Raw genomic sequence first — 25,727 nt, forward strand, 5'->3', positions numbered from 1 at the left:
TGATATTTCTAAACATGATACAAAATATATGTAATAGATAGAAACATTATAAAAATTAAATTTTAGGTAAGACATATAACTCCTTGCCTATTGTGCGCATTTTCTTTTTCTATATTGACTCCAACAGCTGGCATGCTTGCTGACCTCTCTCTCTCTCTCTCTCTCTCTCTCTCTCTCTCTCTCTCTCTCTCTCTCTCTCTCTCTCTCTCTCTCTTTCCTAAAATTGAACAGTAAAATGGTATGACTGGAAACACGAAAGGCAAATCCCAGAATGCATCCTAGGCAGTATGTCCCTTTGTTATGTGGAAACAAACATGGTAGTTTAAAAGTTTTAAGGCCGCCCATGAAGCAGGACAGTGCCCTAGAGACTGACCATATATCATATGATCAGCGCCCAAGCCCCTCGGCACCCAAGCTACGACCAGGGAGGGCCAGGCAATGGCTGCTGGTGACCCAGCAGATAGACCTATAGGCTCCTCCAAACCCCCTATCCCTGGTGCACAAGGATGATAAGGTTGCAGACACTAAAGGAACTAACCAGTCTTAGCGGGACTCAAACCCCCGACTGGCGATCACCTGGCAGACTCGTTACCAATCAGGCTACAACAACAAGTTTCGCTGGCCGTTTGGTATCGTGGCCAGATAATGCTTTTGCCTTTGAAGGAATCACCCTGTACAAATTATTATTCTAATCATTATTATTACTATTATTATGTTGAATAGGTATCAAATTTTTGCCTTGTTTTTTCGATTAGGATGTTCTGTACTTTGGTTGGAGTTGGGTTATAACTTTCAAATAAAGCTACTGTAGTGAACTAGTTTTATTGCCTTCGCCAAATTAGAAAATTCTACAATAGGTACGTACCCACCCCTGTCTGTTTTTCTGTTTATGAGCAATTTTACACAAAAGCTACTGCACTGATTTTAACCACACTTAGTAGTCATGTTGGGTATGGCCCAAGGATGAATCTGTAACATTTTGGATAATTAGAGTATTTATTCATTTGTTTGTAAGAAACTTGACACAAAAGCTACTTTAACCCTTTGGACCAAACTTGGTTTTCATGTTGGGTATGACCCAAGGATTTACCTGCAAAATTTTGGATAATGTAGATCAAAGAACAAGAATGCTGCAGTTTTTTTAAATAATCGTAATTCTATTTTTGTGTGAACAATATTGCGCGGAAACTACTTCACCGATTTCAACGAAGCTTGGCGAACATGTGGAGTATAACCCAAGGGCAACTCCATTCGAGTTTGAAGAAAATACATCGAAGTACAAGTACGCTGTAGAGTTAAGAGCAAAATAAGACTGCTTGGTGTGGAAAAACATGCTCTCTACTGAGTGCCCCTCTATTTTGTACTGCGTTTGTGGATTTCGTAAGCATCTAATAGACTGGAATGGGCTCTCAAATGAATTTCTTGCATTTGAAATTACCTCACTTTTATAAAGGGGCTGAACCTTTTGTTCTTTGAATGGAAATCTGATAAACATAATTGACATATTGTATGTATGCCTTCTCGTGTGTTAAAATACTGAGTGAAGGACAAACACTGGTTCAATGATTATTGTAGATGTGCTTATTTAGAAAACGATAGGCTTATCATTTTTGGAAAGGTAAAAGATTAGATTTGACTTGGAATATGCATACCCAGCTAAGAGCTGTTGTTTAGATAGTTTATGCTTTACCTGAAAAGGAATAATATTTTACCATAATGAAACCCTTTCTGGTACAAACCAGGAGTATAAATGGTTGGCTAACTTCAAATTAGCACTCTTTGGCGTGAATTTAACAGTTACTCTTTTACTTGAACCTGTTGGCTAAGGTACTCACTGTACAAAGGAAAAGATAACCCTTTTGGCTGACGTGTATGGTAGTATGCAGAGTAATGAAAAACTCATTCTTCCTCATTCCTGCTTTCCTGAAGCGAAACTAATTAGCTTAACTATTCAGTCCTGTGAATTTAAAACAGTGTCAATGGACCTTCATGCTTATGAAGGTTTAAACCCCGATGATATTTTCCTTTGTTTTATGTAAAGGCAGCTGATTTCTTAGCTTGTAATTCTAATGTTATTTTTCGATAGTTAGCTTGAAGTAGTTCTTTTAGGACTTGTTGGAGAATCAGTAATGTTAATCCATTGAATGAATGTGTTTGTGGTAGATCTAGCCCTGCTGATTACCACCCATTTTCCACAACTCCCATATTATCTAAAGGTTTTTAATGCCCTTTAGTAAAATGTCTAAGTAGGTATGCTGAAAGTAATCACCAGTTCCTTAATTGCCAGTTTCTGTTTCGTAAAGCTCTTAGAGAATGCGATAAACTTCTCGTAATTTATAGTGGCCTACATGAATCCTTTGAATTTGTTTAATAAGTTTGTATGATTGGTCTTGATTTTAGTGCTGCATTTGACAGTGTTAATCATGAGATCCTTGTTTTTAAACTTGAAAATATAAGAGTAGATGGGTGTTTAGTTAACATTATCAAATTTTCAAGTAGTAGACTGTAGAGAATAGTTGCTGATGGGTACCATAGTGATTATAGGAATATATCTGGTGTTCTTCAGGGTAATGTTCTTGGCTCTTTGTTTCCATACCATATACACCTGATATGTGGTTTGGTTTCATTTGCACATGATGTTAATCTTCTATCTTCTATTCCAATTGCTAAATATAGACTTATGGTTTCAGAATCTCTTACTAGAGATGTAGCTGAAGTTAGTGCATGATATGCAAATTATAGGGCATGAAGTTAAACCCTAACAACAATCAAAGTATGATTGTAAGTAGGTCGAGGCCAGTGGCTCCTCAACACTTTGATCCCTGCAGTGACAGTGCCTCTTTAACTATTTGCAATTCATGTAAAATTCTAGGTGTTATTCTCGATTGCAAATTTACTTTTGAGAAGAATGTTTAATCAGTTTCTTCTTCAACTGGACAAAAAGATTGGCTTATTGAGAAAGTTTTAAGATTTTTTCTAATCTAAAGAAATGCTTCAACTTTTTCGTTCTACATTTATTAGAGTAATATCTTTTCCCTCTGGTCTTCAGCTGCTGACTCTCGTCGTAATTTGTTAGAAAGAGAATTTCAGTCCATGAAACTCATTCCTGATCACGATATTGATATCTGGCACCATAACTCAGTAAGAATTTAAATCTAACAGTCATGCTATCTCCATAATAAGGCACAATACTACACGGCATTCTGAAAAATTTATTCCAGCAATAACCAGATGGTCGAATTATTTTACTAATCTGGTGGTGGAACTTCAGAAGTTCAAATTTTTGGGAAATTCTTTCTTGTTGGATATTTTGACATAAGTCTTTTTCTATAATTCATATATTACTAATTTATTTTATTGTAACTGTTCTTAAAATATTTCTATATTTTTATTTATTAATTTTATTTAGTTTATTTGCTATTTCCTTATTTCCTTTCCTAAGTGTGCTGCTTTCCTTGTTGGAGCCCTCGGGGCTGTAGCATTTTGCTTTTCCAACCACAGTTGTAGCTTGGCTAATAATAATAATAATAATAATAATAATAATAATAATAATAATAATAATAATAATAATAATAATAATAATTTGCTATTTCCTTATTTCCTTTTCTAAGTGTGCTGCTTTCCTTGTTGGAGCCCTCGGGGCTGTACCATTTTGCTTTTCCAACCACAGTTGTAGCTTGGCTGATAATAATAATAACAACAACAACAATAATAATAATAATAATAATAATAATAATAATTTGCTATTTCCTTATTTCCTTTCCTAAGTGTGCTGCTTTCCTTGTTGGAGCCCTCGGGGCTGTAGCATTTTGCTTTTCCAACCACAGTTGTAGCTTGGATAATAATAATAATAATAATAATAATAATAATAATAATAATAATAATAATAATAATAATAATAATAATAATAATAATAATAATAATAATAATAATAATGATAATAATAATAATAATAATAATAATAATAATAATAATAATAATAATAATAATAATAAATGGAAAAATATTTTCTTGCACCTCTTATTGATTTACGAGTGCATTCTACCAAATATATTCAGCCTAAATATCAGATTTGTCTACAAGTCTCATATTTTTCACATAATAAATAATCCCATCAGGTACTATCATAGGTTCCTCAGTCCTGAAATGTCTTTTCCCAGGGTCTTTTATTTCTCTCAAATGCAAGTTTGTGTCCTTGTAAATTCTCAGCAATCTTTCCATTTGAGAGTCTGCATGTAGTCTTCCTCTCTTTTCACTGATCGTTTCTCTCACATCTTGTGACGAAGTTTAGGAATTCATTTTCGGTTTTCACAAACCATACCGACAAAACCCATATGATTTTCATAAATTAATGTATTATAATATGCTAAGTATAATAATTTTGGAGCAGTATATCTTTTAGTAAAGTTTCATTGAAGATAATTGCTGCCTCAGTAGCATTAATTTTGCAGTGGAGCTATTCTATTGCTCGTATTATTCTTCTTTCGTAAATAAAGCATTCTGCCAGTAACTGTACTATGTTAGTCATCGGTAGAAGGGAGCAAAATGCATTAAAAAAAGACTATACTTTTGCTAAAAAAAAAAAAAACTTGTCAAGATCGATACAATAAAGTATATCTGCTACGCTTTACGAGAGGGCAGCCAAGTTTCATGTATTTTTTGTACTGTAATACTATATTTGCAACGGGTATTATGAGTAATGTTGCACAGTATTGCATTAATAAAATATGTTTCAGCATAGTTTATAAGTGTAGTAGCGTATGGTATAAAGGATTTGATCATTTATTAATAGCCTCAAAGTTAGAATTTAATTCTTACTTTTGTATTGCAACAAGATCCAGTATTTTTAAGAGTGATGCTCTTTTGTTATTTTTGCATTTTTTGTGTACGAGTTTTGTTTACATATTCTCATTCGAGAGTCACAAGTGAGTTAGAATAGATCAGGGATGTAAACCTGAACCAAATTAAACGTATTTTAATAAGAAGCCTATAATGGATCCCATCCTCGTCGTCAAATGTCAAATATGGTGTTTGTTATCAATGTAGTTGAATAATTACTGCCCTCAAACATATCTGGAATAATAATAGTTCATTAGTGTTGTATATAACTATCCTAGTATTGTCGCCGACTTGTCTTGGCGGGAAGACAAAGCACAAGAAGAGTATGATGACAGTATATTTGCTAGTTTCAGTGTATAATGTACCCACTATAGCCAATGATATTGCACACAATACCAGGAAAGGCCCAATATTTAGTAAGGTTTTAGAGAGTTTAATGACAGGTAGGGACTTGTGTGGAAATGAGGCAAATTATAAACCCTATAAAGATATATGGAGTGAGTTGAGCATAGCACAAGGTTGTATAATGAAAGTGTCAAGAGTAATTGTCCCTAGTTCACTGAGGAATAAGATTTTTACCTGAAATACATGCTGATCACCAAGGTATTGTCAGATCAATGTCCATTTGCAAGGACTTTTGTTTGTGCAGAGAGAGATATTGAATTATTTGTAAGAAATTATATGAATTGTGCTACGCAACAGAAAATCCCCAGTTTGCTAAAATGCAACCATGGGAGATACCCAGGTATCCATGACAAAGAGTGCACAGATTTAGCAGGACCTTTCTTACGTTATTTGTTTTTGATAGTTGTAGATGCTTACAGTAAGTAGCCAAAAGTAATTCCAATAACGATAATAAAATCTTACACAACTGTAAAAGAATTAATACAAAATTTTTAAACACATGGTATTCCCGAAAGAATTGTAACTGATAATGATCCATAGTTTACATCAAAAGAGTTTAATGAGTTTTGTATTTTGAATGGTATCAAACATATTTTCAGCAAAGTATCATCCTTCCATGAATGGAGAGGCTGTAAGATTTGTTCAAACATTTAAGCATAACATCAAGTATAGAAAAGCAAATACAAATAACATATTTTCTAATGTGTCAAAGTTTTTATTGTCTTATAGAACAACACCATACAGCACAACAGGTGTGACACCATCAAATTTGTTGATGGGGAGGAGGATTAGGTGTAAGTTAGATTTGTTGTATCCAAGTTTGCAAAGTGATTTAGAAGAAAAAGGGTATAAGCAATTAAAAAGTCTCCAAAAAGTAAGACATTTTTCCCCTCGTTCTAATATCATGGTAAGATCATACAATACTTCAGAGAAGTGAGTACCAGTATATATTGTAAAAGAGATAGGAAATTTACATTATGATGTTCAAGTTGGTGGAAATATTGTAAAACGTCATGTTGATCAATTACAGACGTTAAGTAAAAATACTGTAGATCATGTGAATGTTAGAGATGGAACATTTTCAGTAGTAGTAGGGTCAAATGATTCAAATATTAACCAAGATGCTCAAACATCAGTTGCAGAATCAGAATCTATTCATGTATCAGTACAGGATTAAGTTAGAGTACTTCCCAGTAGGATGAATAGAGGGAAACCCCCTGAGAGATTATATTTGTAAAGTTTTGTGCAATGTCAAGTTGAAGGGGAGGAGACTGTTAAGTATTTTGTACTTTAATACTAAATACGCTATGGGTATTATGAGTAATGTTGCACAGTATTGCATTAATAGAACATGTTTCAGTATAGTGTATAAGTGGAGTAGCATGAAGGATTTGATCATTTACTAAGGGCCTCAAAGTCAGAATATAATTCTTCTTACTTTTGTATTGCAGTAGGAACCAGTCTTTTTAAGAGTGATGCTCTTTTGCTATTTTTGTATTTTCCGGGTACGCTTTTTTTTTTTTTTTTTTTTTTTTTTTTTTTTTCCCGAGAGTCACAAGTAAGAAAGAGTGTATCAGAGATGTAAACCTGAACCAAATTGAATATATTTTAAGAGGAAGCCTGTAATTGATCCCACCAACACAAGTCAGCGACAATAGTGTACTAGGTTAGTTATATACAACACTAATGAACTATTATTATTCCAGGTTTGTTTGAGGGCAGTAATTGTTTAAGAACATGGATAACAAAAACCACATTTGATACCATGTATCTCCTCTCCTCTTTAGGCAAAGTCTGTCAAAGGGGTGGTTGGTTAGGTGGTGTAGTTGGTCCAGGGATTTCTCTCCAGACGGAGTCTCTTAGACTCAAAGACATAGCCTCCAAGGACACAGAGTGTACACTGAAGCAGCCGCTCAGCACAAAGTGCATAGCTGCCAATATCAATTTCCCTTATAAAAATATAGACCTCTTTGCCCCACAGGCCAACCAGCTTGCTCACTGCACAACCAAGTACAGGACTTGGAAGTGAGGTGCAGCTGCTCACACCAGAGTTGGTAACTGCCAATAGCAAAAAAAAAAAAAAAAAAAAAAAAAAAAAAAAAAAAAAAAAAAAAACCAGGCCCAATTGCGAACCGAACCGAAGAGTTTTAGTAGTTGAGATAGTTTTTACAGCAGTGAGTCCCAGTGGGCAGCAGAGACTGTGAGAAGAGTGAAGGAATTTTAGTAAGAGAAGAAAGGATTAGTTTAAAGTTATGATAAATTATCTCTGCTCAAGGAGGGTATGATAGGGTGGGGTTAAGAAGGGATTGGAAAAGTGTCTGGAGGGGTAGGGGGATGTTAAAAAGGGCAGAACTTGGACAAAAGGTGTAAAATGAAAGGAAGGATTTTTTTTCAGGGGACAGAGAGTCGATTTGGTGGTTCAAGGATCAGTTAGGGAGAGGGGTTTGGGAGGGTGGGGAGGGAGCAGGAGTTTGGGAAGGATATGGTTCAGATTGGATGAGGATAACTGGATCAGGAGCAGGGACAGTGGCAGGTTGCTGGACAGGTCTGTGGCGTGGGACTGTGTGCTGCCTAGATGGCTCTGTCGGTGCTGCTGCTGGTGCAGGAGGGGATGCTTGGAACGGTGTTGCTGCTGCTGTAGTGGTCAGTGGGTTGGTCATTGCCTCAACCCATCTCAGTCGCTCTGGACACCTCCTGTTCCAGGCATAATGAGGTTGGGCACAATTGGGGCACTTAGGAGAGGTTTCACTTCCCCCTTTGTGTGCATGTATGTAGTTTTGCGTGAGGTGACGTCGACTGCAGACTTCGCAGACAGCTGAGTTGCTGCATTCTTCTCTGCGGTGTCCAAACCTCTGACAGTTGAAGCACTTCATGGGTTCAGGTGAGGGGTCTTTGATCAGGAAGGTTCCCCAGATTACAAGATCAAGAGACGATGGTATGGGCACAAAGAAGGTAACTGTTACCTCTTTAGAGGGCATATTTCTGCTGGTGTTCTTGCGTTTTGCGTTGCTGGTGGTGGTGCAGTTTGGGATAAATTCCAGTGGCATCTTAACTGGGTAGTTGTTTACCACAGCTTTTCTCAATCTCTTTGCAGGGTACAGGAACGTCTGGGAGGCTTTCTTTTACAATAGGCTGCCGCTGGTCTGATCCATTGGGGTGATTATCAGGTCACCCTTGAGGTTGGCTCTTGCTGTGATGCAATGGCAGCTACAGCTGCATGATGGAGCATCTCCTGTTGCAGGCAGCCTGAACTTAAGTAGGTGTCCAGGTTGGGTGGCTGCTGGTGGTGAGGTAGCTGCAGCTGGTGAGGTGGTTATTGACTCTACAGGCAGAGTGGCTACAGCTGGGGAGGTGTTTATCTCAGGTAGGATTGCTGCTGCTTGTGAGGTGGCTGCTGCTGGAGATTTGGCTGCTACTATCAAGGGCTCCACATAAAAGAGAGGAGTTTCGTTGAGGAGAAGAGTCAGTCAACTGCTGTTATTACAATCTGGCAGAAGGCTCTCTGCCAAATTGGTAGAGGTGTTCATAACTGGAGAAGTAGGTGGATTCACGGTCCTGTTCTTTTTCTTTTTTGCAGCATGGAGTCCCACTGAGACAGAAGGGGAGACAGGTACAGGGGTAGGAGAGGTGGTAAGAGATTAGGTAGGGAAGGTGTTTCAGGAGGCACAGGAGTTTGGGCAGGAGAGGTGGCAGGAGGGGTAGTTAATTTCGGACGTTAAATCTTCCTGTGAAATATTGCTGTATGAGCTCTCAAGCAGGCAGTACTCAAACAGTGTATGTCATGACTGATCCCTTCTGTGTTAAGTTTTATCCAGTCAGATATTTTCTTTTTGTCATTGTGGTGGTTGATACATGGTAAGCAGGGGTCCACGTTGTTGTACCAGTGGTTCCTGCCTCTGACGATCTCACTTTGATATGGAAGTCTGCATTCTACTGATTTATGATGAAAGGATGGGTCCCTGTGTTCACAAAAGAGTATTTCTGTATGTGTGCTCATTTGTAAGTCAACAGACTACGGCAGAGCTGAAAATTTCAGCCCAGCAGTAGACTGGACTCGGAGCCTAATACTGGACTAGCTGAAAAAAAACAGCTAAACAAGTCTAAGGACGACAGTCATTAAGCTGCTGTTAGGTCACTGGGAGCTTTCTCTGGGAAGTGTTGTCGACTCAGGAGTTGAGCTGCGACTCGGACAATTCATTCTATCGGTTGGTGAGTAGGATCCTTAAATATGCTGTGGTTGGTTCGTCACATCAGCCGCTGGTTGCTGATTGGTCCTCATGGGCGGAATCCTTATCTGTTCTGGGAAAGAGGTGTTCTCCCATATTCCACTCACAATCATCGAAGTTGGGTGGAGTCAGGGTTTGGGTAGGCTCAGCCATGGCTCCCAGAGCAGCATGCTGATTGGCTAACACACTGCCTGAGTGGGGCTCGGAATCAGGCAAGCAGTTCAGCTACTCAGAATCTGGGTCTGGAGTGTCCAGAGGTGCTTGCTGATTGGCTGTGGCACTTGCTGGGAGAGTCTTTGTTGCAGGCAATCTACCAGTCTGCTCATAGCCGTTGTCTTTATCATTGTTACAAGGTTGATTGGAGGTGTTTCTTTAGCAGAAAGGGAGGAACATCTGGGTCATGCTCAGGTTAGGTCTCTCTTGTTGGATGAGCAGGGCCTCCATGATCCTAAATCTTCTACTGTCTGGGGCACTACCAATGATCTTTGTACTCCTTATAATGTCCTCTCGAGCCATATTCTTGTTGTGAGTGAGGAGGTGGTTGGTCTTAATGACTCCCTGTTGGATGTGGCAGAACAATGTTTTGGATAGTCTCATCATTGTCATTGTAATATGTCAATGTAATAGCCAAAACATCCTCGGACTTGGCATTGATAGGAATAAACATTGTTGGACCTCTTAAAAAAGCCCTGCATGGGAGGAGCCAGTTTCTCATAATGAGAGATCCGGTCTTCATGGTATGATAGTAAATGATGAGGTTAATGTTAGAGTCTTCTTGAACTGGATGACATGGTTCTTGATGATATCCCTCATGGCCTTCTCATCCCGTTGATACAAGCCGTGCATGATGCCTTTGTAGTATAAGTTGATACTAGAAGGCATATATCATTGTTGGGCTTGGTCGCGAACCAGTTGTTCATAGCACGTTTAATCTGTCCAATAGGCCTCCATCCTCTTATTGTTTTTGCATACAGTCCATGTTTGAGTACCCTGTGCTCATTGTACCTGTTTGTTTCATCAACCATAATGTTCATTACCTTTCCATCCATGAACATTTGAAAAGATCACTTTTGATGGCATCATTGGGTAGCCTAAAATCACTGGAAATTCCAGCTTCAGTGATAAAATAATATTCAGTAGGAATAAAACTCTCTCCATCAGTCCAGTCATCTGAAGCAGAAAGATGCCTCGTTGGTTACTTGAGAATGAGTCCAGTTCTAACCAGCACTAGAGATGCGGAAGTCATGTGGCCCCCTTCCACTTTGCTTACCATGTCTGCCCCATTTAAAACTTATCCTGCTAAGTTCATGTTAATACATAACACTTTATCACGATATCTTACACCCATCACAGTTGCTATCAGCTTCTATCACATGATTCTCAGCTTGCTCATCATCAGGAGAGGGTTCATCTACATTTCTTTGATCAAGAATATCTCGATCACCACTGTTAGCCTAAAGAGTGTTCGTCAACACTTCATCCATCAGATTCACTTTATGCATAAGTTTTATCTTCACCACCCTATTCCTAATCAAGAATTTCACTGATCTGATCTACTGTATGTCTAACCCACACCATAATGATGTCACTCTAGGGTGATTTTCTGTACATGCTACTGCAGACAATGTTCTGGGGACTGCAGCTTTGTTCACAGGCATCACTGCCTAATTCTAAACTACGTCTCATGATGGCCAGCTGTTTAATTTCTCTCATTGGAGTTTTAGGGTTGCCAATTCGTTTATTAAATCACATGATTTAGTGCATTTAATCATGGCTGCATGGTTCATGTGAAAGGCACTGAAGTAAACCTATGCATTTTGCATGCCGTATGCAGTGCCTTAGTGTATGCAAGCCAGCACAGTGAAATGCATCTATATTGGCATATGGCAACAAACATTGAGGAACAGTCTCCCTCTCTCCTTGCTAGTTGACTGCTCAGGTGCACAGCTGGAGGAGCTCATCATGTTGCAGTGCTCCCTGCAAGGTATATTCTTGACAGAAGGAACACACTTAAGAATGAGCAGATTCATCAGGTCAAGTTATTGGCACAGAATGGTAACTTTATCACACAGATAGGTCAAATTGCAAAACAGGAAGCTCCTGGGGATTTGCACCCCTATTCCAGACCTATGGGAGACTATGAAAAATTAATTCCAACGCCTACAGATAGCCTCAACATCTATGCCTTTCCTCCATTTATCAAAATTACCTGTGTGATCAATCAAGATTTGTTTACTCCAAGATAGCTGCAAATCATGTAGTATCCTGATCTGCTGGCTTTACTAATCGGATTACACTTCTCTGTTAGTCATACTTTAAGAGAGAGCACTAGTCCATTGAGTCATTAGCACTTCACTGTTTGAGATTACCCAGCATTTCCTCTGAGCGAGAGGACATTTACAAATGACTTTTCAGGAGATGAGAAGATTGCTGTCTACCATGAAGAGTAAGCCTCCAATGATAAGCATGTTACATTGAGTACGTCTTTGACTTGAACAACTCTTCTCCAGGTTGGAGACATCTTTATCTACCTCCAGCAGGAGGAACTCCTTCCAGTCTATGATACGAATGGCTATTACTCGGTCTTAGCCTGGTAATTAAAATAGGGAAAAATAGCCCAGTGAGAAAAGGAAATAAGTAAATAGATAAACTACATGAGAATTAATGAGTAATGAATAATAATATCTTAAGATCAATAACAATATTAAAATGGATCTGTCATGTATAAACAATGAAGAGAGACTTATGTCAGACTATTTAACATAAAATCATTTGCCACAATTTTGAACTTCTCAAGATCTTCTTTCCCACTGTTATCCTTACATTAAGGTGTCAGTTGCCTGACGTGCTATCTCCATTGCCTTCTATCAAAGGTACCCTCTTCCATCAAACTTTTTCTCTCTACATCATCCTTTACTTTATCTCACCCTCTAATTATCTGTCTTACTCTAGATCTTCCCTTCTTAATACGTTCCTCCCAAGCCCTCCTCACTTCCTTCCCACTAGCAATCCTCAATATATGCCCACACCATCTCAGTTGTGAAACTCCAATTGTGTCTTTAATCTTTATTATGCCTGACATTCTTCTTATTTCATCATTTTCCAATCTTTCGAGCAGTGATATTTCCATAACACACCTCAGCCTTCTCATCTCGGTTTTCTGAAGCTTTGCCTCATCTTTTAGTCTTAAAAGTGATGGATAGCCAAATACACTGCCAGTAAATTTCAGCCGAAGGTTAAGTAGCTGGATTCCACCTTGAAGTCTTTCTACTGAAGAAAGTCAATTGGCAAGGTGATCCTTTGATCATTTGATTGAGTACTGCTCCAACAGTGATGTCGCTGGCATCGGTGGAGAGTAAGAGGGGTTCACTTGGCACAGGAAAGGGGAATCGTAACAGTTAAGAGGGCTTTCTTTGCAATAACAAAGACTGCCTCTTATAGGTTTTTTGGCTTGACCTTCAGGGATTTGTAGAACGGAGCAATTATGGCTGGTAAGAAAGAGTGATAGTAGGTAAACTTGCCAATAAACTACTGCAGTACTTTGGCAGTCTAGGGAGTGGGGAATTTCTGTACTGCTGATACCTTCTCAGTGAGGGGGGGGGGGGATTGCCCTCTGGAGTGATGTGATGAACCGAGAAGGCAACATCCTAGTTAGCAAAGGTAAACTTGTTTAACCTGATCACAAGGATTTTCTGCTACAGATGGTGAAGGACGATGCATAAGTGGTCCTTTTTTGGGGGAAGTATGTCATCTACATAACATATGCAGAGGGGGGGCGAGGGGTGTTCCCTAAGATGCCGTCCATGAGTTGTTGAAATGTGGCCCCTGCATAACGGAGGCCAAAGCCTGTGTAATTGATGATATAAGTGCTGGAGGGGTTGGTGATGGTGGTACTGGGAATGTTTGCTGTGTTCATGGGCATCTGATAATACCCCTTCAGGAAGTCAATGGTCGAGAATACTTTAGCCCTTGAAGGTAGGTGGTGAGGTCAGCATTGTTGTAGAGGGAGTAGTGACCTGGTTCTATCAGCACGTTGAGACACCTATAATCCCCATAAGGGCATTGGCATCAAGTTCTTCTTCAGGAAGATATGGAGAATTGATGACCATGGGCTGGAGGCTTTCTGATAAAGTTCTATTTCTTCCATTTCAGCAAATGTGTGTTTAGCAGATTCCAAATAGTCTGAATCTAGAAAACACTGGGTCCCACTTTCTTGATATGGTGATAAATAACCTGCTGGCTGGAACTGTGTGTGTCTGACATATTTCTGGTAAAATAAACATTAGGATATAAAGTAACGAGGTGGGCATAGGCATTCAGGGTACACACTGATGTGGAGAGCAATGTTGAAGGAAGCAGTCGATGAAGTTGTACATAAGTAAGAGCTGGCGTTGACTAAGCATCGATATGCGATGTAGACCAGAAGTTGGAAATGGGCAAGGATATCCGCATGACGAGAACAAGTGTACCATCAGCAATGATGAAATTCAACTGGTACCTGGCTCCCATAAATGACAATGTTAGCGTCTTGTAACTGTGGGTTGTGATAGGAGATCCATTGGTGACACCAGGTGTACATCAGCAGTGTTGGAATGATAGATTGGTGACCTTAGGAGAGACTGAGGTAGAAGGGAATGACAGAAGCCAGTATCTACAAAAAAGTGTACATTAGATCCCTATTTATGCAAAAATAAGATATTAGTTAATGGGGAGAGTCGATATTTTACCATTGACATCCGGTAGCATATTTCTTAGCAGCGGCCCCAAATATGGAAGGATAGTCATACAACTGATGGCAAGAGGCATCATCCAATCATTGTTGAGGTCATTGGTTCGGATGCGCACATGGGGTGGCATAAATAGGGAGGGGGGGATTTCATTATTTCCCAGGCTTTTTGTGAGGGGGACATCAATTTCCTATAACTTTTATGTCTGCTTTAGTTGGTGTTGTATGGTTGTCCCCTTTGTCAGGAGTGGAGTCTTCGTGGAGCTCTTGACTGTGGGTAAGTCACAATTTATAAGGGCATTGACTTTGGTCATCAGGTCCTTCATGGGCAAGGTGTCAACATCAGGAAGGGCAGCTTGCGCTGGTTACAGCAGGCATTGCGCCCAAAAAGCACAAACTAGGATCATTTAACAAAGAGATCCATCTGTGGCAAGCTGAAGGCGAGTATTACTTATCATTTCCCCGAGGGCCATTGATGTCGCTTGTACCCTTACAGTTATTGAGAGAGCTGAAAAATCTTGGCTACACGAGTCGCTGGTGACGTTGAGGGTATCTTACTCTATGGGGTGTCCCTTTGCTCAAAAAGGCAGTGTGAGATTCTGGAAGGTGGTGAGGGGGATTGCAGAAAAGACAGTCAGTGTTTTTGCTTGAGTGGATTATTGCCTTGATGCAGAACAGTTTCTTGACAATAAATCAGTTAAATGCATCTCTGATGGCAAAGGGCTGAAGCCTCACTGTGGTAGAATCGGGGTCAATGGTGGGTATCATTGGAGGGTACAGCAGATGAAGAGATGACCTAGGAGGTGGCTAGGTGTTCGAGGCACTCTGTAGGTCACCAGTGTGATGGCAATGGAGGAAGAGGTTTACTAAAGGTGGCTCCCAAACAACTAACTTTATTTAGTGACAACAGGTATTTATTTGCCCTTAAGTGGTCACATACGCATGACAATTGGTTGGCATTGGTATAAAATATGAATAACATATCAATGGAATGATAATGGAGTTTAAGTAACTATGTTACATTCAATGACTTTTTGATGTTCAATGATGGTTAAAGTATTGAAAAACAAAGAAAGGGCACCCTCATAAATTTGTATGTGCATTGCTTGTTGCATGTGCATTACATTATTCCTTCTTTCAGAGGAGGTGCACACTTGATGTTGCTGGATTAATTGACAATAGAATAGGAAAAGCTGGTCTGGGGCAGGGAGGGGGTGTGGACACGACAGGTGAGAGGCACACCTGCATACTAGGACCTTTGGATTTCAGGGGTGAGCTGGTTTTTCAAGATAAGACTCCCAGCATTCTGTCCAGTTTGCCTGCATCTATGATTAAATTGATGATAATTTTATTCTTGAAAAGCTCTCATCTCTATCAAGCAGGTTTGGCTTACACTTAAACCCCACTAATTATAGTGGTACCACCCCATCATGGTAGATAGGGAGTAGATATCTGAGGGTCAGCGTCATTGGTGAAGGAGTTGATGGGCACCATAGTGAGTATAGGAATGGGATTTCTGGTGTTCCTCAGAGTAGTGTTCTTGGCCCATTACTTGTCATACTATATACACATGACATGTGGTTTGGCCTAGAATACAAGCTTGTTGCATATGCAGATGATGCTACTCTCTTTACATGAATTGCATCTCCTGAATGTATATTGAGGTTGCTGAATCCCTTAATAGAGATCTAGCTAAAATTAGTGCATGGTACAAATTATGTGGTATGAAGTTGAATCGTAACAAAACTCAAAGTATGATTGTAAGTAGGTCAAGGACAGTGGTTCATCAACATCCGAATCTCAGCATTGATAATGTATGACATAAAATTTTAGGTGTGATTCTCGACAGAAAATTTACTTTTGAGAAACACATTAGGTCTGTGTCTTCTTCAATTTCACAAAAAATTGGGTTATTGAGAAAGTCTTTTAAGATCTTTGGTGATCAATCTATTCAGATGTGTTTTAATTCTCTCATTCTGCCTTGTTTCAAGTATTGTTCTCTTGTCTGGTCTTCAGTTGCTGATTCTCATCTTAATTTGTTGGACAGGAACTTACAGTCTAATAAATTTCTTATTCCTGACCTAGATATCAATCTCTGGCACCGTTGTTCAATTATTTCATTATGCATGTTGCATGATTTTTTTTTTTTATAATTCTGACCATTCTTTACATTCAGATCTTCCCAGACAAATCCATCCTGTTCGTAATACTAGGCCTGCTGTTAATTCTTATAGTCAAGCCTTCTCCATCATGAGGCCCAATACTACACAGTACTCTAGAAGTTTTATTCCAGTTGTGACCAAGTTGTGGAATGATTTTCCTAATAGGGTAGTTCAATCAGTAGAACTTCTAAAGTTCAAACTTGCAGCAAATGTTTTTATGTTGAACAGGCTTACATAAGTCATTTTATAGTTTATATATGAAATATCTGTTTTAATGTTGTTAATGTTTTTAAAATGTTTTATTTTAATTGTTCATTACTTCTTATATCATTTATTTATTTCCTTATTTCCTTTCCTTACTGGGCTATTTGTCCTTGTTGAAGCCCTTGGGCTTATAGCATCTTGCTTTTCCAACTAGTGTTGTAGCTCATCTAATAATAATAATAATAATAATAATAATAATAATAATAATAATAATAATAATAATAATAATAATAATAATAATTAATTCCATGAAAGGCTTGTAGGGTCTCTTTCAAGATATCAGACAGTCTAAAATTTTCTTCCCCCTAAATTCAACGTTTTGTTGAATTTTATTGCTAAGTCTTCCCCCTCCAAACGAAAAGAATGAATAGCATTTGTAATTTTCCTTGTACCCCTGGATCATATGGCAAACTCTAGACACTGATGATGACCTCAGCTAATTTGAATAAGGAAGATTTCTGTTGACGACTTCGGCAATAAAAAGACCATTTCGCCAATACTTCTGTGAAGAAAATCATTACTCTGTAGCCATTTGTTCCCTATTCTACCTTCGATTATCTTCTTACCATACTGCTAAGATACAAGAAGATGATAGAAAGGCCTTCTTTGTTTTAGTTGGTAATTTCAAAGCTCACCATAGGGAGTGGTTAAATTATGTTTCTCCTACTTTGTCTCTGAATCAGGTTGTGAGCAAATCATAAGTGAAGCTACTCACAGATCTGGTAACTGCTTGGACCCCGTGTACACTGACTTCCCTGGCGTTATAACAAGTAAGGCTGGTTCACCGGTTGGTACATTTGATCATGTCTTGATTTTATTAGTAGTCAAGACTAAACAGCCTGCCTTGATGTGTCATTCTCATGTAAGATTTATATAAAAGCTTAAGCTGACGGGAATGAAAATTTGAGTTATCTTTTGAGCTTGAATAGGTCACAATGGTACAATAGTATTAAACCTGTTGTTCTTTTGAATGAGAATGTGATCAACATAATTGATAAGTGTATTCCATCTCATGTGCTAAGGTACTGAATGAAAGGTAAACCCCTGGCTCAACGATGATTGTATACGTGCTTATTTGGAGAAGCAGGAGGCCTATCATCTTCGGAAGGGTAATAGATTAGATTTGACTTGGAATAACTATACTCAGCTTAGAGCTTTTGCTCAGAGAGTTTATGCTTTTGCTGAAAAAGAATACAATTTAAACATAAAATAAAAAAAATCTTTTAGGTACAATCAAGGAACGTAAATTGTAAGTTATCCTTAAATCTGAACTCTTTGGTGTAGACACAACAGTTCCTCCTTCAATTAAACCAGATGGCTCAGTCATTCACTGTCCAAAGGAAAAGGCAACTCTTTTAGCTGATGTGTTAGACAATAAGCAGAGTATTGAGAAAACTGATCATCCTCATTCTTGTTTTCCTGAGGTTGACTTAACCAGTTTAGCTCTTTGATCTTGTCATAGAAAAGCCCTCTTGATGGACCTTGATGCTTATGGAGGTGTAGACCCAAATGGTATTTTTCCTTTGTTTTTTTTATTAAAACTGCTACTATGTTATCTGTTATTTTCTGTAAGTTAGCAAGAAGTTCTTTTAGCACTGGTTGGAGAATTGGTATTATTACTCCATTATGTAAATGTGTTTGTGGTAGCTTGAGGCCAGCTAATTATCACCCCTTTGCCATAACTCCAATATTATCTAAAGTTTTTGATTGTCTTTTGGATAAAAGTCTAAATAGGGCTGCTGAGAGTATTCATCTGTTCCCTAGTTTGCAATTTGGCTTTCGTAAAGGTCTTAGCACATGCGATGCCCTTCTTACAATATCCAATTCTGTACAGAAATTGTGGCTAGGAAGTTTGTATGATTGGCCTTGACTCTACTGCTCCCTTTGACCGTGGTAATCATAAGGCCCATGTTTTCCAACTCAAACAATTAGGAATAAGTGGATGTTTTCTTAGCATCATTATTGAATTTTTAGGTAATATAGTGCAAAGAATTATAGTTGATGGGCACCGTAGTGAGTATAGTAGTGTAATTTCTGGTGTTCCTTAGGGTATTGTTCTTGGCTCATTGCTTTTCATACTATATTCATATGACATGTGGTTTGGTCTTGAAAGCAAACTTGTTGCATATGCAGATGATTCTACTCTCTTTGTAGTAATTCCATCTCCTGAATGTAGATCTGGGATTGCTTAATTTCTTGATATGGATCTAGCTAAAATTAGTGCATGGTTCTGTACCACCCGTGTGTCACAAGATTGTACATAGTAACGACATTTCTCTTTTTTGTATATATTATCTTTTGTATCTTTGCTCTCCCCTCGCACTGACAGCAACTTGTACTAACCTGTCTGCCTACTTCATTATTAACTGTTAATAGAATCGGTTGCCGGTTTGTATTTTGAGACCATCTTAATGGAATCTAGTGTGTACATATACTAGATGTGTCTGTAATAAACTTACTCAGTTTCATTCATCTTGCCTTTGACTCACAACCTACTCTTGGCCCGTCACATTGGTGACCCCAGAGGTCGACTCGCTCCTCCCGCCTTCCCCACCTCACTGTTACTATGGCGGACTCCACGGAAGTTGGCGCCGCCCCATTCAAACTTTTGTCGTTCGCCAGCAGAAAAGCGTTTGCTTGGTTTCAGTGCGAAGAAGTCCAGTTCCGCATCAAGGGCGTGACTCCCTCAACCACCAAAGCAGATTGTGTTTTCATGGTAATACCCGAGGACACCTTCCTGGAAGTCTCCGACTGGCTTTGTGAACAAGGAGACACCTCAATAGCGTATGACGCCCTCAGAAAATACCTTCTGCAGCAGTACTCGCCGTCGCCAGCCGCCCATATAGCAAAGCTTTTTCAGCTCTCTCAACAACTGTTGGGGGACCAAAGGGTTTCACTCGCCCTCAGGGAAATTACCAGTATCGCTCTCCTGCAACCTGCCGCAGACGGCTCTCCTTGTGAGGTGAACCTTCTTCGTACCCTTTGGGTATGCCGTTTACCCGAACCTGTACGCGCTGCTATACCCGATGTCGATAGTTTACCCATAAAGGACTTGATGACCAAAGCTGATGCCCTTATGGATAGCCACTTCACGATCTTCAAGACCTTCATCAACCCCTCCACTCCTGACAAAGAAGACACCTATTCAGCGGCAACCGAAGCTGACGTGAATGCCGTAGGACACACACGCCTATTCCTTAACGTGCCGGAGCAGCGACACAGCCACTCATCACCCACCACTCGCTTGAGCCCCAACCAACGACTTCTACAGCCACTTACTGCCGCCCATTGGCTGCAGTTTTGCTAATATCACTACAGATTCGGGGTTGCCGCGAAGAAATGTACCAAGGATTGTTCATGGCCAAAAACCGTGTAAGTTGGCCATCACTCGTGGCGGTGGGCTCCCGTATTCTAATATTTTTTTTTACATGATGCAAGAACAGACGTGTGATTTTTGGTAGACATGGGTGCTTGTCGTTCTCTTTTGCCAAGGGAAGTCATCAGGATACGACGTAGTCTGTCTAAGTCTTCTGACCTCCACCTGGTGGCTGCCAACGGATCTGGGATACCCACCTACGGTTACGAGAACCTCACATTATCGTTCGGAAACGGCAAATTTAATTGGTAGATTCTCGTTGCTGATCTCACATTGCTAATGCTCGGTGCGCATTTCCTCTCTCATTTCCACCTTCTGGTCTATGTCGCCCACCGACGATTGATCAACGCAGACACATACTTGTCGGCACCTCTTAAACCCGCTCTTTCCAACCTCGTTCTCCACATCAGTGCACCCATGGATGCCTACGTCCACCTCCTCACGTCGTACTTGGAAGTTTTCCGTCCAGAACTTTGCCAAACGCCCACGGCTCCTGCCAAACACGGTATTTATCACCATATCAAGACGACGGGACCCCCCGTCTTCGCCAAATTCAGACATCTGGCACTGAATTGATTGGCAGCCGCTAAAGAGACGTTCCGCGAAATTGAAGAAGTGGGCCTTTACCAAAAGGACTCCAGTCCATGGTCATCACCCTTACACATCGTCCTGAAGAAAGACGGCTCCCTCCGTCTGTCTGGGGATTGCAGGCGCCTGAACATGCATACAGAACCGGATCACTACCCCCTCCAAAATATCACCGACGTGAGCTTCTACCTGCACAGAGCGAAGGTTTTCTTCATGCTCGACCTCCTGAAGGGGTATCATCAGGTGCCTATGAACCCAGAAGATATCCCCTAGGCCGCCATCACCACTCCCTTGGGTATATACACCTTCAATTACTCCTGTTTTGGCCTTTGTAATGCTGGGGCCAATTTTCAAGGTCTCATGGATGGCATCTTAGGGGACCTCCCCCTCTTTGTATGTTGCGTGGACGACATACTTGTGTTCTTTTCCTCAAAAGAGGAACACCTCCATCACCTGCGCATCGTGCTCAACCGCCTACAACAAAACGGCCTTGTCCGGTACGACAAGTGTACCTTTGGTGGCAACGAAGTGTTGTTCTTAGGGCATCGCATCACTCCTGAATGAGTCCATCCCCTCCCTGAGAAGGTAGCAACCATTCAGAACTTCCCCACGCCCTCGACCGTCAAAGCACTGCAGGAATTCTTGGGCATGATCTACTATTATCACCGTTTTCTTCCAGCCATTACCGCCACTCTTGCTCCCCTCTACGCCTCCCTCAAGGGCAAGCCAAAGAACCTGAAGTGGGGTCCCCTTCAAGAAGCGGCCTCCTGCAATGCAAAGAAGGCCCTGTCAACTGCTGCGGCTCTCACTTTTCCCGTCCCACATGCCCTTCGCCTTCTCTCCACCGATGTCAGCGACGTCACTATTGGTGCAGTACTCGAACAGGTGGTCAACGGCTCGCCCCGCCTATTGGCCTTCTTCAGCAGAAAACTCTCCAAGGCAGAATTGAGTTATTTTACCTTTGCTTGTGAATTGCTGGTGGTAAGCTGACTGTTTTAAGTATCTTTTTTGAGGGAGAGCTAAAAATGAAAATTAATATAGCAATTAAAAAAAGAAAAAGTTCAAGGGAAAGAAAAGAAAATTATAGACTGTCTAAAATTCTCAATGAGACACCACTGGCCTTTCATGAAGCTAAATCTTTCACCAATAACACTTGTGAGAGCTGACCCCTAAATGTCCGCTCCTTACCTTACCACGATGGAATGGTGCCACTATGATTAGAGTGGCTCAAGTCTAAGCCAAACCAAATTGATGGGACTGAGAGCATTTCAAGAATACAATATACCCACTTTAATTATTGTGGCAGCCAAACTGGACAGATTGCCGAGAGTCATATCTCGAAAAAAAACCAGGCCACCTGTCGGGAGTTTCGAACTGATCATTCGAAATCACCGCCATTTAACATCACAAACGTTGCGTTAAATTAGGGCAAGACGGGAAGATCTCGCGGGCGTTTCTATGAATGAGTGCTGTCCAATACGTGACGGTATTGTGGCGTAAATTTCTACCACCTGGTGGGGAAGGAGCGGGTGTCAGAGAAACAAAGTCTTTACTATTTACAATTTACGAAAATGATATTGTATTCATTCATGCAGGCAAAATTATCGATGTATATGTTTAGGGCCAAGGACTCGCTAGTTTGTTAGATTCTGGCAAATTACGGCCTTCAGCTGAGGTATTGAGTTTATCCTTTGATCTGACGTAAGACTTTGACTGTTTTTCTGTTTTGTATTCGATAAAGAAACCCGATTAAACCCCTTGTTGATTGAATAAAGTGAGAGTTCCTGCGCATTTCACAAGGACCCATTAATTAGCGCGGGAGACATTAGTTTTCCTCTGATCTATGCTAAATGACGCTCGACCATTCCTGCCTAATTCCCGAACTGTCTATGGAGTTGTAGTATGTCTCTCTGCCTCTGGCTCCTATCTACCGCGATACCAGGTCGGTTCCTTTGTTAGTGTGAATTATGTTCATTTTTATTTGTCTGTAAATTTGTCATCCCTAGGATTAGGGATTTGTTTTATGCCTCAAATGATCTCTGCAGGCACTGGTATGTCATTTACCCTAGAACTATCAGTGTAATATTGTGATTTCGCCTTGTTTAGTTCAACCGTGGACTTAGAGTTTTATGAGCACATGTTGCAAACCCCCAAGGGTTACTGTGTTCTAAGGTCATGAGAGCCTGTATTTGAATTTCTTGTCAGTGTCGAGTAACTGCGTGCACAGTAAGGTTGAAAACCTAACTTTCATTTTGCTGACTTGTTATTGTGTTTTTAAATGATTATTTTTGTAATAAACTTAATTTTGTGATCATATTTTATTGAAATCCTCCTGAATTGTTTTGGAAAGCAAACTTCTTCAAGGTCTTATCATCGGCCCATTCCATCGGGCCTAGAATCATTAGTTTTCAATAAGTCGGAGAAAAATTCTCGACACCACCCATGGAATCCGAGAGCCAGTTTTCTACATGAAATAGTTATGAATACCAATGTGGAACTATTGACCCTCTTTTGGTACAAACATTATTGGGTCGTTGGCAAGACCACCACAGCTCCCTCAATAGATTTCGGAAAAAACTCCAATACAAGCAATTGTATCTCTTCCACAAAATCTAGACCGTGAAGAGGGGAAGAAAGGTTTGACAGCAAGATCGGAGACAGTTGACAAAATATGAAGGAGGTTGAACTAATAATAAGTACCAGAAAAAAAGAATGAGAGAAATTTTCATTCACACTGAGAAAAAAAAAATATCCCACGGTATGAGAGCCTTTTTGCCTACCACAGGGCTTCAACACGGAAATGATATTCTGTGTTGAAGCCAAATGACTATGTCAAGGCATTTTTCTCGTTAAGATGGTATTTATAAAAGTAATATGAATATACTCTGAGTCACCAGAAACAACATTCCTTGGAACATATTCAAAGGCAAGGACCTTAATATGCTCTATATACTTATGGCTCTATCTCCAATGGGTGCTGGATGTGCTGCAGTATCCTCAGACAAAACTAGTTAGCTATCATTACCTAGTGAAGAACCAGTATTTACATCTTAACTATCCCAGATTTTATTAGCAATTAACATTATTAAAACAATTAAAGAAAGGATGAATCATACGTTTGTCATTTATTTCAATTCAAGATGTGCCAAAGAAGCCCGAAAAGGTTGTACGTATAAGAACCAACAGTTCTTACAAACTAAAGAGCTCCTTAATAAATTCTATTCCCAAACGGTAGGCTAATTATATAAATATGTTGGATTTCATCGCATGTTGGAGTTGTTAGTAATGAACAAGTGGACGTTGCGGCTAAATCAGCAATAGATCTACCACAGCATGACATTAAACTACCAACTAAGAATGATGTAACTACCATAAAGCATTTTATATTATCAAAAGGGCAGACGATGTAGAATAATGAATCGGAAAATGATAGATAAAAACAAATCAGGCCAATCGTTTCTTCACGAGAATCATCAAAACGGGTGCAGTGAGTGTGACACTATTTCTACTAGACGATGAATTTTTATGACTACAATTTGTCTGGCATTTTATCGTATTTCTAGAGTTTTTAAGAAACATGGGTTTTATAAGTAATTTCTAAATTTCTATTTATCGAAGGTTTTTATTTCAAAATTTATATTTCTTATCTCATATCTACTGTATAATAATTTTCTTATTGATTAGATTTAATGTACATAATTTTCTTCTTCCCTCTCGAATTTATTCGGGTCAGATCTGTACTCATTGAGCCAGCAAATCTCTTCCTTTTTAACAATTATGATAATTTACTGTCGCAAAGACATTGAGCTGGTATAGTAGTAAAACAAGTCCTTAACCCTTCTATCAAGCAAATATGTGACAGAATCTGCCAAGCTGAAATACAACTAGGGGAAAGCAATCTATTTGCCGCAGCATATGCCCCTGCTTTGTAACAAAGTGAAAAAAATTATCTTGATTTGAGAGATGAATTTTATCAATAACTGCACGGTGTCATACAGAAGATCACAACTAGAGATATTTGTGCAGTTTTAGGTGATATCAATACTCCTATAGACTCTGGGTGACGGGACTATTCCCTTGCGATGGGACATTTCGGAAAGGGGCAATGTAGAGCCTCTCCACTAAGAGACATAAACAAATTAAAGATTAAAAGACTTCTTATTATAAAAATTTAAATCTTGCTTCTTTGGCAGGGAATTGGAATCTTAGCTACATGCACCAATTATTTATACATGTTAGAAGTCCAATAGCAACCGGAAATCAAGAAATAGTACAAAGTATCACAAAAATATATATTATTCACTTTCCCATAATAATAATAATAATAATAATAATAATAATAATAATAATAATAATAATAATAATAATAATAATAATAATAATAATGTTTTCACAACATCTCTGAATCGCACAAGCAATTAGAAAATAAATTAGGAGATACAAATAATAATGACAACATAATTAGGACAGGGAAATGTCATAAGTAGAAATGAACGACGTTAACCAACGAAAGAATTCATATTCTGATAAAACACCCAGAAAATAAAAATGCATGAGACTGTATTATCTAAGATGTAACACAGATAATATCAGAAATGTATACTACTACTACTACTACTACTACTACTACTACTACTACTACTACTGCTACTACTACTACTACTAATAATAATAATAGTAATAATAATAATAATAATGATGAATAGCAATGAAAAATGTTGCAAAGACTTTTATTCTAGGTAAGACATAAGAGAACAATATTTCTTTGCTAGGTTGATTAACACGGATCTCTTACCTAAACAAACATCAGTTACAGTATAATAATATTCAGTTGTACAAACACTTTAGACACAGAGGTACACTTACCTGACCATCCTGCTTGACAATGGCAAATGCCAGCATCACAGAATCCTCTTCCGGAACACATTCCATAACATTCATCTCCAGTGTAGACATGAGAGAGCGACCACGTGTGTTGTTGTCGGTAATCCAGCTGATTGAACCTAATTCTTGCTAACGTGTCTCTGGTTGATGATAGTTAAAATATTGGAGTTGAAAAGTTTGTCGCATAAGAGTGAGAAAATTACTTTATAATTTTTGTGTGCCTACAGTATGGCAACCTTTGTCCAAAATAAAGGTAT

General features: G+C 39.3%; 1 protein-coding gene across 1 annotated transcript in view; it reads right to left on the reverse strand.

The window, feature by feature from the left end:
- Positions 1-25,727, reverse strand: part of LOC137614836 (reelin-like) — a 596,609-nt gene that overhangs the window by 121,867 nt on the left and 449,015 nt on the right. Inside the window, exon 37 of the mRNA XM_068344496.1 lies at positions 25,453-25,610. Coding sequence (XP_068200597.1) covers positions 25,453-25,610 — 158 coding nt within the window. The remainder of the gene's footprint in view (positions 1-25,452; positions 25,611-25,727) is intronic.

The sequence above is a fragment of the Palaemon carinicauda genome, chromosome 21 (assembly GCF_036898095.1).
Source record: "Palaemon carinicauda isolate YSFRI2023 chromosome 21, ASM3689809v2, whole genome shotgun sequence".
Classification (NCBI taxonomy): domain Eukaryota; kingdom Metazoa; phylum Arthropoda; class Malacostraca; order Decapoda; family Palaemonidae; genus Palaemon; species Palaemon carinicauda.